This window comes from Seriola aureovittata, chromosome 7 (assembly GCF_021018895.1).
Source record: "Seriola aureovittata isolate HTS-2021-v1 ecotype China chromosome 7, ASM2101889v1, whole genome shotgun sequence".
Lineage (NCBI taxonomy): Eukaryota > Metazoa > Chordata > Actinopteri > Carangiformes > Carangidae > Seriola > Seriola aureovittata.
The window spans coordinates 10,891,853-10,905,918 of NC_079370.1; the positions used below are offsets into that span (position 1 = coordinate 10,891,853).

At 41.0% G+C, this 14,066-nt stretch overlaps 2 protein-coding genes across 3 annotated transcripts; both read right to left on the bottom strand.

Annotated features, from left to right (window-relative positions):
* Positions 1-460: 460 nt before the first annotated feature.
* Positions 461-5,985, bottom strand: LOC130171943 (gamma-enolase-like). Of its 2 annotated transcripts, none has more exons than XM_056380298.1 (13): positions 5,859-5,985; positions 5,053-5,138; positions 4,744-4,839; positions 4,543-4,601; positions 4,380-4,449; positions 4,128-4,261; positions 3,803-4,025; positions 3,526-3,723; positions 2,739-2,815; positions 2,210-2,334; positions 1,990-2,098; positions 1,278-1,336; positions 461-1,073 (listed from the first exon to the last, which is right to left on the bottom strand). In XM_056380298.1, the coding sequence occupies exons 2-13, from the start codon at positions 5,135-5,137 to the stop codon at positions 1,004-1,006; spliced, it is 1,305 nt and encodes a 434-aa protein (XP_056236273.1). In that variant the 5' UTR covers position 5,138; positions 5,859-5,985; the 3' UTR covers positions 461-1,003. The 2 variants fall into 2 exon arrangements, with proteins under 2 accessions (XP_056236273.1, XP_056236274.1); XM_056380299.1 differs by lacking the exon at positions 5,859-5,985 and adding an exon at positions 5,628-5,770.
* Positions 5,986-7,118: 1,133 nt separating this feature from the next.
* On the bottom strand, positions 7,119-12,176 carry mlf2 (myeloid leukemia factor 2). The gene is made up of 8 exons (XM_056380342.1): positions 11,865-12,176; positions 9,933-10,041; positions 9,778-9,813; positions 9,374-9,427; positions 9,137-9,265; positions 8,659-8,818; positions 8,200-8,415; positions 7,119-7,611 (listed from the first exon to the last, which is right to left on the bottom strand). Exons 1-7 carry the CDS (start codon positions 11,906-11,908, stop codon positions 8,204-8,206), a joined length of 744 nt encoding a protein of 247 aa, XP_056236317.1. The 5' UTR covers positions 11,909-12,176; the 3' UTR covers positions 7,119-7,611; positions 8,200-8,203.
* Positions 12,177-14,066: the final 1,890 nt, after the last annotated feature.

Consider the following 14,066-nt stretch of genomic DNA (forward strand, 5'->3'; position numbering starts at 1 on the left):
AAAGCAACTGAAGGATGAATTCCTTCTGAATGAATGTAGGAAATTCAAACCACTTCTGCAGGATTCCTCTTCAATTCCTGCAGGATTTGTGCTGAATTCTTGTTGGATTCTTTTCCAAAGGATTCTCTTCGGGGTTAAAGTTATGCAGAAAATGATCACTTTAAATCCTGTAGGATAATATAAATTCAGAATTGTAACTGCAGAAAGGACGTTGAGTTTGTTCTGCAGGATTCCTGTAGGACGTTTTTGTGAGCGATGTCCAACACCTGCTGTGACATCAATATTTAGTGTGTGGCCAGAAGTACAACATTCCCGAGTGCATCCTCTTTTTAGAGAGTACTGCGTACTCCTGCACTGCACAAGTGCTTCTCTGCTTTTCATCCACATTTGATTTAGTCATAATTTACCTTACCTCTTAAACAAGAGAAGAGATAAATGACAGTACAAATGCACAAAGAGCTTTGGTTGGACTTGACATGTATCGTTGTCTTTATTTAGCTTAACCTTAGACGGACAAAGTAACAGACACAATTGTGTAGCAAGCTGCTTCGTGTTCACATCAGAAACAACATGAGGAACAGGAGGAAGAGGAAACAACAGGGCACAGAAGATCAAAACATATCTGCAGTGAGCCGTGATGAGACGCTCAGAGGGACCAGGAAAGAGAAAGAAACTAACAAGTGCAATAAGGGAAGTGTGAGTCTGTGCTGAAAGGTGAAACACAGAATTTTTTCCACCATGCGTTCAGGGTTTGCTGCAACCGGCTGTGGTCAATAAAGTCAATCACTTGCTGAAGCGTCAGGTCAATATACTGTAACTACACTGCATTATCTATGTGTTTAAGTTACTTGAAAACTAATCAGTCTTAAATGTGTCTTAGTGTGTTTAAAGCTTTGTTGAAACGGATGAGTCATTATCTCATTACTATGTACCTGTGATGGAAATATAACATGGTTTGTTTGCATTCTGCTTTCTTGTGTGTCACTGCCTTCAGCACTGGCACTCAAAGGGCACTGGGGTTACGGAAGTTGTGCCCAGCATAGCGGGCCTGGTCACCCAACTCTTCCTCGATCCTGAGAGGAAGAGGAGGCGATGAAGAAAATGGAGAGGGAATGTAGAGCAGGCAGATGAATGTGAAATATGACAGCAGCAGGTAAAAGAATGAAGGAAAAAGAAGAGAAATGCAGACAAATAAGTGCAAGAGTGCTATATGTAATATCAAAGTCTTTCTATATATATGTACACACACATGTACAATAAAAGGTATAAAGTCCCACCTCATGAGCTGGTTGTATTTGGCCAGACGTTCTGACCGACAGGGAGCTCCGGTCTTGATCTGAAGGGAAACAAAAATGCCAAAAATCACAGAGGGATACAGACACAGCTGCAAACATTAGCACTAATACTTGGTATTTGGTACAGCAAATTAGGCATCAGTTATTTTGACTACGAAGTGATCTTTCGATAGTGCTTTTGGCAAACTGCTTTGACTGTAAAATGTCAAAAATAATGGCGACTACCCCCAAGTTTTATGATTTCTTACCCTGATTACAGCAGGCATCAAACCAAAAGTGAAGCATGATTCTCAAAGAAGTTGTTATCTGCAAATTTTTGTTATGTTTTTCTTGATATTCAGTCAAGAATAGAACTGATTTTTGGTGTTTGTGGACTCTTTAATTAACTTTTTATTTCAGGACTTCAAACATCTCAGTAATTACAATAAACAGTACATTGTTATTTAGTAATGTTTCTTATATTGCTGACATTGTTTGCCTTCCAATACTGATAATTATATTAACTTACACTTGAGCTGCTATTGCACTGTTACACAATGAATTATTATTGTTATTGGCTTGTTTCCAAACTACTATTGCACTGTGATGTTGCTGTATTTGTATTGTCTCATTTATGCCCTGGGAGATTTATGTAAGGTGCGCTGACATAGACGTAGAGTAGTGTTGTGCGTACATGACTGGGCGTGTGTGTTACCTGTCCAGTGCAGAGACCAACCACCAGGTCAGCTATAAAAGTGTCCTCTGTTTCTCCTGAGCGGTGGCTCACCATCACGCCCCAGCCGTTCTCCTGGGCCAGCTTACACCTGACAGATGAGAAGGCAGGCGCAGTGTATTATTAGCTTAAATATGATGCAAGCTCAAGTGCATTAACGCGTGACCACATTTCATGCATCAAAGACACAGTTTCAACTCACGCCTTGATGGCCTCTGTGACAGAGCCAATCTGGTTGACTTTAAGCAGCAGGCAGTTGCAGGACTTTTCCTCCACGGCTCGTTGAATCCTGCGCGGGTTAGTGACTGTAAGATCGTCTCCAACCACCTGCAAATGTACACCACACAGTTATGGACAGATTTAGGTGAATTTTGTTACGTGCAGGAACAGTACTATTTCTATTCGGCGCAGGAGGTAAGCCAATAAAATAAAAGGGGGACTCCACCAATTTTACACATGAAGCACCGCCTGTATTACAAACCCAGGGCATGACATGGCTGTTCACCAGGCCATGAGAGTCAATACGCTATTGATTTTCATTACGGACATTGCAGAATCCACCATTTTGAAGCCATTCTAGTAACTTCAAATCATGATATCTCAATTTCTGCAGATTTTGACCATTTTCAAGGACGTACAATAGCCTACTCAACTGCTCGAGTGCCACTTTAAAGAGCTGAACTAATCCACTACCAGATAACAAAGACAAAATATTTACGATGATAAATTACCTGGATGCCCACTGAGCCTGTGAACTGTGACCAAGCAGGCCAGTCGTCCTGGTCGAAAGGATCTTCAATGGACACGACTGAAGGAGAGGGGGATAAGTGACATCACTCTTGTGCATACATGAAAAATTATGGTTTACTTTTAGAAACCCTTCATTTTTTTCCCCCATCACTCACCCACAAGCCAAAAGGACTAGAGCACCAGTGCCTTTTATAATAAAGGTACTAATGGGAGTAATGTATTTAAATGAACTCACATTACACACTGACGCACACACGCACTTGTCCACACAAGCAGGAAGCACACCATTGACAGGGTAAAGAGCCACATCAGAGCAGGTCCCTGTTTGCCAAATGTGCACTGTAGCGCATAATTAAAACCTCTTAAACAGACCCAAGTGTCAGGGGGAGAGAGCAGGCTGTGGAGACCTCCAGCTTTCTTTTCCTCTGTCTCGCCACCTCTTTCTCTATCTCAGAGGTGATGAAACAAATATGGAAGATGTAGAAATATTAAAAAAAAAAAAAAATAGGCTGGTGTGTCCATTTACTGATAGCAGCTATTAACACCGACACCATTTTTCCAAGAACCCTGTGGCTCAGTGATCTGTTGAAATCAATAAACTGTGATTATTGTTATGATCCGTCCACATCAAGTTCTCCATGTAACCATAAAAACTAAGCATTTCTGACATGTTCTGAGATCACATATATATAAACACACACACACACACACACACACACACACACACACACACACAACACACACACACACACACACACACACACACACCTGGATAAGAGTTAATGAAGCCCTGGTAGATGCTGGCCAGCTCCTCAGCACTGATGTTGCGGGCAGCGTTGGGTGGAGACTTGAAGTCCAGGTCGTACTTGCCCTCAATGAAAAACTCTGAAGCAGCAACATCCATCCCTATGACCACTTTGTCAGTGAAGCCCGCCTTCTCTATGGCCGTCTTTATCAGCTCCAGGGCTGACGGAGAGACACAGGAATAAGTACGATAACACTTCAGGCCTAAGAACACAAAAAAATGTAAAGTGGTTGTGCTTACCTTCACTGTTCTCCTGTATGTTTGGGGCAAACCCTCCCTCATCTCCCACATTTGTAGCATCCTGACCGTACTTCTCCTTGATGACACCTCTCAGTGTCTGGTAAAGCTCAGCCCCCACACGCAAAGCATCACGGAAAGACTCCGCCCCGACAGGAAGTACCATGAACTCCTGCATAGCCAGTCTGTTACCAGCATGGGAGCCCCCGTTGATCACATTAAATGCCTGGGTGTGGGGCAGATAAGGGAGGAAAATGTATTTGGGGTTTTATATTTGGAAGAATTACATTTGAGCACAATAAAAAAATAAAAAAAATACATGACTCACAGGAACTGGTAGGACCAGCTCTGCGTTTCCTGCAAGATCAGCAATGTGACGGTACAAGGGGACACCTTTCTCTGCTGCGCCAGCTTTGCATATGGCAAGTGATACTCCCAGAATAGAATTGGCCCCAAACTTAGCTGAAGGAAACATATATGGAGTCACACAGCACATGGATGCACTCAGTAATCACTGGAGCGGAAACATGTCATGACACATATATGCCATCATCGTACATGAGAAGTGAACGAGGCTTACATTTGTTGTCAGTGCCATCCATTTCAATCATCATGTTGTCCAGTTTCTCCTGCTCCAACACACTGATTCCCTGAAACAAATAGGCCAGATGTCATCATTTAAACCATGCTCTTCCTCCCAGTGTCCTCTACATTTGAACTATTTTTGTATTCCTACTACTCACCGACTGGACAAGGGCGGGCCCAAGGGTGTCATTGATGTGACCTACAGCCTTGGTTACACCTGAAACAGCGGGACAGAAGGAGATAGAACATGTGAAGCTCGTCAGTCAGCCCACTTTCATGTCACAAAACCACAAAAGAGAGAATGCAAAAGAAGAAACAAAAAAAAAAAAAAAACAAGGAGGATACATTCAAGAGGTCACCTTTGCCCTTGTAGCGAGTCTTGTCTCCATCTCGGAGCTCCAGAGCCTCGTAGATGCCGGTGGACGCACCGCTGGGCACAGCAGCCCTGAACAGACCTGGGAGACAGAGGAATGGCGGATGGAGGGAGAGGTACATGTGTAGGGGTGAAAGGTTAAGGAGGAGGCCAGAGGGGCAGAAAAAGAAAAAGGTTGTGTGAAAACAACCTTGTGATTATTTGAGGTTTAGATTTAGACAATGTTCACTGTCAAACCTTTAACAAGTTGACGGATATATGACTAACGCTTTTTGAATGTGTTTGTTTTTTTAACCTTTGTCTGTATGCAGATCTACTTCCACAGTAGGGTTTCCTCTGGAGTCCAGGATCTCCCTGGCAACAATATTCACTATCGACATCCTGTAAAAAAAAAAAAAAAGAAAAAAAGAAAGAAAGAAAAACAAAAAAAGGGACATTTACCATACTTAACTATTTGTACTGCATTACGCTCATGTATAAAATTCTACACTCATTCTCATTTTGATTAGAGAAGAATGAGCATGAGCAAGCAAAGGGGGGGGGGGGTACAAAGAGAAAGATGCATATTAAAATGAGCCCTAACATATAAAAAGCAAACGTCGAAAATACATTTCAGCAGCTAACAGCTAACGACATAACGACAACGCTGAAGTGCCTCAATTTCACATTAGTCACTTCATACTCTCTTCCTATTCCTCCACTTGCACACAGTGATGATAGTGACGCAGCCTTAGGGATGGAAAGCTGTGGAAAAGATGCTCCCTGGGAACATGCTGGCACACACACCCACACCAATACCCACACACACACACCCACACCCACATATATACACAGAGACGGAAACATAAATCAAAAGCTAATAAAGCATACCTATTTATGAATCTACTGTCAACCTGTTCCGGACCACAACCCAGTTCAATTTCTCTGCTGTTTCAGTCAGTGACTGAGAATATGGACCAATGAAGAGATTGAGATGGTGAGGAAACACAGAGCAGGGAGAGATGTGGAGAAGGGGGAGGAAGAGGAGGGGGAGGAGGTGGAGGAGGGAGGCTTGGAATGATGGAGGGAATAAAGAAATAGATCAATCTTTTTAAACGTTACCTGCAGCGTGGTTGAAGCCTGGTGGAGAAAGTGAGCGAATGTGGGCGAATGAGAGGGAGAGGTAGATGGACGGGGGAAGGTGGGAGGAGAAGGGGTGAAAACGTATGACACGCAAGGGGGGGAGGGGAAGCGTGTGAGTCACTGGAAGATGCAGAGAGGAGGGGAGGGAACGAAACTGGGAAAAAAAGGAGGCAAGGGCGACAAAGCAGAATAGCAAGGGTTACATTTACTTATTTTGTTTTAGAGAAGATACAGGGAAATAAAATCTGCTGAGCAAGATGTAATGTGATTTGCACTGTAACCTTTCTCAGTTTCAACCTATGTATTAAACATTGTTTTCCTGACTCCCTACCAGCCCTTTGATTTGTTTGGTTCTGCTTGCTGTGTGAACATCTGCTCATCTGCTGTCTAACTACAGTAGCACTCTTGACATGTGAGCAAATATTGTCCCAGCAAACTGCTAACATGAAGAGGTAATTTGTGGTTGCTCTCAAAATCCAGGCAGTACTGTTATGCTACTGAAAAGTAAGGGGTTTGTTGTTAAAATGGAAACAAACATCCGTGCACTTTAGATGTGGATGACAGGCAGAAGATATCAAAACAAAGCAACGAGGAGGATACGTCTCAGCAAAGACAGACGCATACAACGAGCTGCCTCGTCTGGGAACTTTAGAGATCTAATGATGGGGATTAAAGCAGACAAGAAGACAGGTAGACAGGTGTGAGGAGCAGTACATGCTGGAGGGGAAGGGGGGTGGGGTGTGCATTTAAAAATAGTCGTGGATGTAATTAAAGAAGCAGCGAGCACAGAAGGAGGCAGGCAGGAAGGCAGGGAGCCTGCTATGGGAGCGATTTGTCAAAAGAGAAAGGGTTTTCATTGGCTCCACTTGTGTGCTCCATCTGTGTGTCACATGACCTACAGACATGGTGGCACAGGGAACAGGGAAATGTACAAATGCACATATAGTGGGGGGGGGGGGGGGGGGGGGGGGGGGGGGGGGGGTAAAATGCATGGCTGATTTGTCCGTTCAAATAAACTACAGCATCACAGTCACAGATTTATACACTCCAAAGAACTGAGAAAGGTCAATACATTTTATGAGGGAGCAAGGCGTAAAAAGGAAGCATAGATTTACAGATTTAGCTGCATATATTCATGGCTTTGAAGCTGTATTTTGTGTGAATCGTTAAAAAAAAAAAAAAAAACACACTCCATAATATAAGACATGCAACCTCAAACACAACCACAGCAGAGACACATTTGCAATTATCTAACAATGTTTTAATGAACTTTTATTTAGTTAGATTAATTAGTTAACAGTATACAATTCAATTCACCGACACACTAGTGTCTTCACAAACATAAAATGGACTGTACAGCAGATGTACTGTATACTGTAGCACTTTAGTGCAGTGGGCAAAAACACGTCAAGTTTTGAGAATGAGTATATATAAAGTGAGTGTAGTTATACCCATGTTTGCACAAGGGTTCCACTTGTGTGTGTGTGTGTGTGTGTGTGTATGTATGTAACAGTAGAGAAGTTGAACTGTAAATGTAACTATCAAGTGTGTGGGGTTTTGTTGTGTGTATGTGTGTGTAATATGTTGTTTATGTATAGACAGTCCAGTCATATCAAACATTTACGACGGGCAGTTGTGACGATCATCAACTTCCGTCTTCAGCGTGGTTCACAGCATCGGGGGAAATGTTCCCTCAACTCCTTCCATCTGGTCGCCTCGTCAAGTGTGACACCTGCAGGAGCAGCCGACCAAAGCCACAGCGTTTATTACAAGTAATCACAAAAGACAGACAGGCAGATGGAATCAACAGAGCTTTCATCGAACAACTGAGGATTCTGTTTTAGCCCAACACGAACCATGGCTGTTAATTCAAAATAGTGGTCCTACATGACATGTCAAACAATTTCCAATTTAGAGATTTGGTGACAGGATCAAATATTTAGGGACAATTTATCACAGCTGTGAAAAACCTTATCTGCAGGTTTTTGCTGCACTGGGGCAGTAGAGATGGATGTCACGAGGCGATGACCTGCACATTTTCTTCTCTTGCTTTTACATCGTAGTGCTATTATTCACCAGACATTCGCCATACATACTGACACTGATACCGCTCAATGAGATGCAGTTTCTTTAGACCTATATCACACAATGTAGCGTGCAATAAACCCTCAAGATCACTGTTTTCATGCAGAGACCCTGGTGTCACTTCATGTGCTTGTTTTCAGGGTAAAAACTGACAAATAAAATGAAACCTCTGTTCTATATACCACCACAATATATATATGATTAAGCTCAACTCGTCCTTTAAAACCTCTCTTACCTTCTCACCAGTCGTAACGGGGGCGGGTTTGGGGCTGACGGTGTCTGGGGGACTCATGCCGATAACCTGGTGGGGGTGTTGAGCTAGGAGGGGCGGTAAGAGCCAGCTGCTGACCTCCTGCCCGTCGATCTCGGCCGTATTCCAGCCCCCGGGCGTTCGGGGGAACGTATCTTCCAGCCTCCCTCCTCCACTCCTCATCAAACGCTGCAGCGTCAGCTAGCAGGGATGGAGGGGAGGGTGGTAAGTAACACATAAAAAAAAGATATCTCAGGTAATCGCGGCATTATTCACCTTTAATAAATAACATTACTTTTGTTTCTTGTTAAGCTGGAGGATTTCTTGTACTTCCTTTGAGTTAGCCTCCAAGAATAAGAAATGTAATTCTCGTTGAAATTCAAACTTTATCTACAAACAGCTGAAACAATCATAAAAATGATCTTTTCTACCCCAGTGACTCACTCTCATCAAGATTAATGAAGTCTTGCCGTTCTTCACGATCTCCTGTGCGGCGATTTCGTGAACGCTCCATTATGTGTGCACGAGCCCCGATGTGGTGGCCGATGGCGAGACGCTCAAAGCCGCTCTCGCTGTCCCTCATTGACTGCCGCGTCTCACGGATCTGAGGTGAAAAGTGACAGGCAACTCAAGTTTACTAAAACAAGCAGGATGCTCTGCACTCTGCATGAACTCTGTCTGAAATGTTTGTATGACAACTATGATATTTATACTGTACATGATATGTTTATAGTCAATACAAGTACTGATCATTTAATGTGTTAATGAGGCCAGAAAGCCAAAGTCATGCCTGGACTAAAAAAGGATGAAGACCCCATGTAAATGGGTACAATAATCAGGTCTACTTGTAATGCACTAACAAGCACTCCCTACCTGTACTGTTAGCATTTTAACACCTGTGAGCTATTCAAATCATTCTCACCCCTCCAGGGCCTCTTCTCGTTTCACTGGTCTGCTGATAAACTTTAGGAGCCCCTGTGTCTGACGAGGAATAGGAGATCACTGTTGAAGAGGAAAACGTCTGACAGTTTGGTGTACCTGACATTCTTTCCTAGTAGAGAAAAAAAAACAGGAGCGTGAGATGGAGCACAGTTCAGATACATATGTCAGTCATGAGGGTAATTACTTTGTTTATTTGAGAATGTTTGACAGAACTCACCATGTTTTCCATCATTTCTCCCATCATGCCAAACATATCCATGAATCCACCACCCTGAAAAAAATCAATTGAAAAGGAGATCTTTTAAAATTCTCATTTGATGAAACATCGAGAACAACTTCATGTGAAATTTTATCTAAACCCTACAGGGAGCTTTATTAAATCCTTATCCTTGCCCTGTTGATCATAACCCTGAATATCTCTGAGGGTTCTCAGTCATCCAGTTCATGGTATTTCTAAGTTCTATATGAAGGCAACTGGACTTGCCTGAAGTTTGTCTTCGTATTGCACTTAAAAAACCCTGAATATCTGTATACTGCTTTTCCCAAACGAGACTGTACTTTCTACAATCTTGTTCTGCAGAAAGTCTTTTAACGAAGGAGGTCAAAGACATAACTACTCACCATTCCCATCATGCCGAAGGGGGCCAGAGGACCAGCCTAGGAGAAAGCGTGCAATAATTGTAAAATCAAAAAAGTATAAAAGAAAAAAAAAAAAACTACCGTGAACAATACAGAAAAACACAAGAGTAAAATCCATCAAAAGAGCAGCATGTTACCTGTCTACGTGGTGCACGATGCGGCTGCATCTGAGGGGCAAGCGCAAAAGGGTCCATGCCAAATGGGCTAAACAGACTCATTTGCTGCCTGTGAGCTGCAAATGGATCCCTAGAAGAAATCAGAAATATCTATGACCTTTGGGGATTTTTTTTCTGTGTGAATAGACTGTGAGTGTAGCTGTGTAAACTACACTCACATAGGTCAAGGAAAGCTGAAAATGATACAGGGAGAGAAGCTTGTCAAATTTATCAAGGACAGGATGTAACAGGTCACCTGGACAAGAGGTCTCTCTACATCCTCTCGCCTGTGAGCCCAGTTTCAGACTCGGTAATTATTACATTGCAATGGCATTATTTAATTTTGAGTATGGGATACTCTTGATGTTGTTTTGTTTTCAGAAGCATGGAAGGAATTTCAGAGTGACTCACAATAGTGGCAATATACCCTTTCTGATCTAATTATTATTCATTTTTAAAGCTTTAATGCAAGTTTCTCAAAATTAAAACACAATTTGTTGCACAACTCTTTTCTTTTCTGCTTTATTTTCAGCTACGTTCCCTTCATCACAACAAATGCCAATAACTCCTAGATGGTGCTTAAATGATTAGTCAATCCATTGATTAGTTAACTGACACAAAATTAATCCACAATTAAGACACTTGATAATGTATTTGAATCATTTTTCAAGCAAAATACCAAATGTGTGGATCGGCAAGTTCTCAGATTTTTATATATATTTTTTTTTATTTATTTTTTTTTATTTCAGCCCTAGTCTCAAAAATCTCCTGTAACCCGGTCTGCATATCAAACCATCCAGTCTAACAACCTGAACCAATATTGCAAAATAGTGATTTTAATTTTGATTCACTTTTTGTTTTGACATTATAAACGTTATGAACAATGCTTCTAATTGTGACAACACTGCACAGCCCACAGTTCTCCCAACTAGGACCAGCAATGGTTTATTGGAATTGAATTAATTACATCTGCTCTAACATAGCAAAAAGGTTTATTAACCACAGTTACTTAACCAGTTTTAATCAGCTCTTATGAATGAAGGCTCTTTAGATGTTTAGGTTCCTATGCATCACACCATACGAACAGGGAGTCATCTGACCAGTCCCAAATTCATTCTGCAGCATGACAACAAGCCCAAACATAAAGCCAGAGTCATAAAGAACTATGTTCAGTGACAAGAAGAACAACGAGTCATGAAGACACTGAGACAGCCTCTCCAAGTTCTCCAAGATGCTTGGAACAACCAACCTGGCAAATAATTTAAACTGTGCAACTGCAAGAACTGGTGTCGTTTTAAAGGCAAAGGGTGGTCACACTGAATATTGATTTTATTTAGTTTTTTTTATGTTTACTTTACTTTGTATGAAATTAGCTGATAAATAAAAACAATTCATGGCATTATTTTTGAGAGCTTCTTCACTTTACTCTTAGTGCCTTAAAGTAGTGTACTGTATGTAGTGTTTAGTAACGTGTAGGGTAATCTACAGCAATTTTCACTTCCATGCATTTGCCATTTGTGGGAATGCACTAATGTAAAGATGTCAGCACGCTAGGCTGGAGAAGACTGGAAAACTGCCATTAATTAAACCTGCAAAAGCCTTAACGTGGCTGCAACGAATATGATAGGAGCTGCAACGTTATTTGGGAAGCAACAGGAAGCTATACGAGTAGTGATCATTTGATATTTTAACTACTCGATCAACCAAATGCTGCTGAGCTCTGACAGCTTTTTTGTTATTGTCTATCCAATATGGTGGACCACCGTAGGCCCAGAGAGCTGGCTAGAGTAACGAAAGGTACCTGCTTCAAGCCACCGGGAAAAAAATATTATTTTGCGAACCAAGACGTACGTTTTGTAAAACACACAGAGAAGAAGAGCGTTTAAATAAAACGTAATAAATGGCAGCACTTACATCATGTAGGGGTCGTCATCAACGTCATTCAAGAACCGAAACATGCTAGGTGATTTAACTCAGCTGGCTGATGGTAGCCAGCTAGCTAGGTAAACAGTCGTGTTTTTCAAGGATGAAGCAGAATAACGGAATCAAAACTCTGGTCAGGCTGAAATGGAGGACCTTTAGCTAGCTCCGTCACGGAAGTACTAAATCCCCGCTAGTGTTTACCAAAGCGACAGATAGCTCAGAGTCTTAGTAGATAGTAAATTCCAGAAACCTGGACCAAACATGAAAACGGAAGTCAGTCCTCTGACAAAGAGAAGCAACACTGCTATCAAGTTAGCATCAGAGCTAACAACTGTGATTTCTTGTCGCTTTATTTTTCAAAATAAAGTATTTCATTTCCTCTGAGGTTTTCATAACAATGTTCTTTCATATTTTCACTATTAAGTCTGTGAAATACTTTTAACCAAAATAACATTATATTATATTATATTGTATTATATAACATTATATTATATTATATAATATTGTATTATATTATATTATATTATATTATATTATATTATATTATATTATATTATATTATATTATATTATATTATATTATATTATGTGCAGAGTGGAGGTGCAGTGGAAAGGGCTATAGCTGGGTGTCCTATGCAGATTACAAACACCCCTTTTCCTCAATATAGGTTGATTTTGACAGGGATGGATGATAACATGTCAACATATTGTTGTGCACTTAACCATGCATTGAAGCTTATCTTCCCTAAGGTATGAGCTGCCCTTCCTGAGCCTAGATCAGCACAACTCTACAACATCCAGCCTGGAGAGTGGGTAGTGATCTCACAAGGAAACACTGACATCAGCCCTGTTGGATAGGATCATACGATGTGCTGTTGATGACCCCAATTGCCATCCAGATAGCTGAAATGGACATGTGGATCCATGCATCCCAGTGCAAATCTTTTCCCAGTGATGCCTCTGCTGACAAAATGATGGCCTAACCTATAGGGAATTGATGAGGAACTCCGCTGTAAAATCTTGACTGCAGTTTTTGTCAATGGATTGGTCAACACAGTTGTTGTAGTCCAATCCTGGTTACCAGGTCAACAACAAGAGGACACCTGCTCCTACAAATACAAGAGCCTGGAACAAATGGACTCCAAAAGTCCTCATATATTCACAACACCCACACTGCCAACTGATTTACTTGCATTCACCAGTCAAATGGTTGTCATTTATTTTTTTACAGTTTATCTATGTTTTTAATCTGAAAGAAATGTTCTTTTTTGGCTGGACCACAACAGCAGGGCCAGCCATAATCGCAATGTTGCTGATTGACTGAGTGAGTAAGTGATCATAATTTCACCATTGGTCAACCACATGCCACTTGAGTTTGATTTTCCCCAGTTCCCTTGAAGAACTCTTTTCTGTTTGTCCACTTAACAGGAGAGTTAAACTGAGTTTGGTTCATTTAAAAAGGACTGGATGTGAAAACACTCTTCTGTCACTTTCTCTCTCAGTGATCAATTACACAATATTACAATTGCACAGCTGTTGTCTTTAACTTATGTGTTTGGTGACTATTTCGTTGTTCCGTTGTCTGACAACAAAAATAGAAAAAACATGTAAATGAGAACAACTTTACTGGGAATTTGGCTGTATTAAAATATTGTATAGCCTATGTGGGCACAGGGAGTAGGAGAGAAGCAAACAGATAAAGGTCTGAAACCGACTGACACTAGGCAGAATGCAAATATCCTACAACATGGTCCTGCCATAAACTCGGTTATGACCTGTTGTTGACCTGGATGTTGACAAAGGATCATTGATAATTGCCATTTGTTTTGTTTTGTTTTGTTTGTACCTACAGTGCACGTCAATCAAATGTTCATCTTATAAAACTATGAACACAGTGTGAAGGGCTGGTCTATTAGTTAAATATCAGATAATATCAAAATCCAAAAACACATTGAACACTACACTTTGCAGGATTGAGCAAATAGATAGATAGATAGATAGATAGATAGATAGATAGATAGATAGATAGATAGATAGATAGATAGATAGATAGATAGATAGAGATAGATAGATAGATAGATAGATAGAAATATAGATAGATAGATAGATAGATAGATAGATAGATAGATAGATAGATAGATAGATAGATAGATAGATAGATAGATAGATAGATAGATAGATAGATAGATAGATA

Coding starts and splice junctions, on each gene's coding strand:
- LOC130171943 (XM_056380298.1), bottom strand. CDS start 5,137: ATGTCGATAGTGAATATTGTTGCCAGGGAGATCCTGGACTCCAGAGGA. Junction 4,840..5,052: donor AGATCTGCATACAGACAAAG/GTTAAAAAAACA, acceptor TCTGTCTCCCAG/GTCTGTTCAGGGCTGCTGTG. Junction 2,099..2,209: donor GTCACAGAGGCCATCAAGGC/GTGAGTTGAAAC, acceptor CTCATCTGTCAG/GTGTAAGCTGGCCCAGGAGA.
- mlf2 (XM_056380342.1), bottom strand. CDS start 11,908: ATGTTTCGGTTCTTGAATGACGTTGATGACGACCCCTACATGAT. Junction 10,042..11,864: donor GATGACGACCCCTACATGAT/GTAAGTGCTGCC, acceptor GATTTCTTCTAG/GGATCCATTTGCAGCTCACA. Junction 9,814..9,932: donor ATCGTGCACCACGTAGACAG/GTAACATGCTGC, acceptor GCTTTCTCCTAG/GCTGGTCCTCTGGCCCCCTT.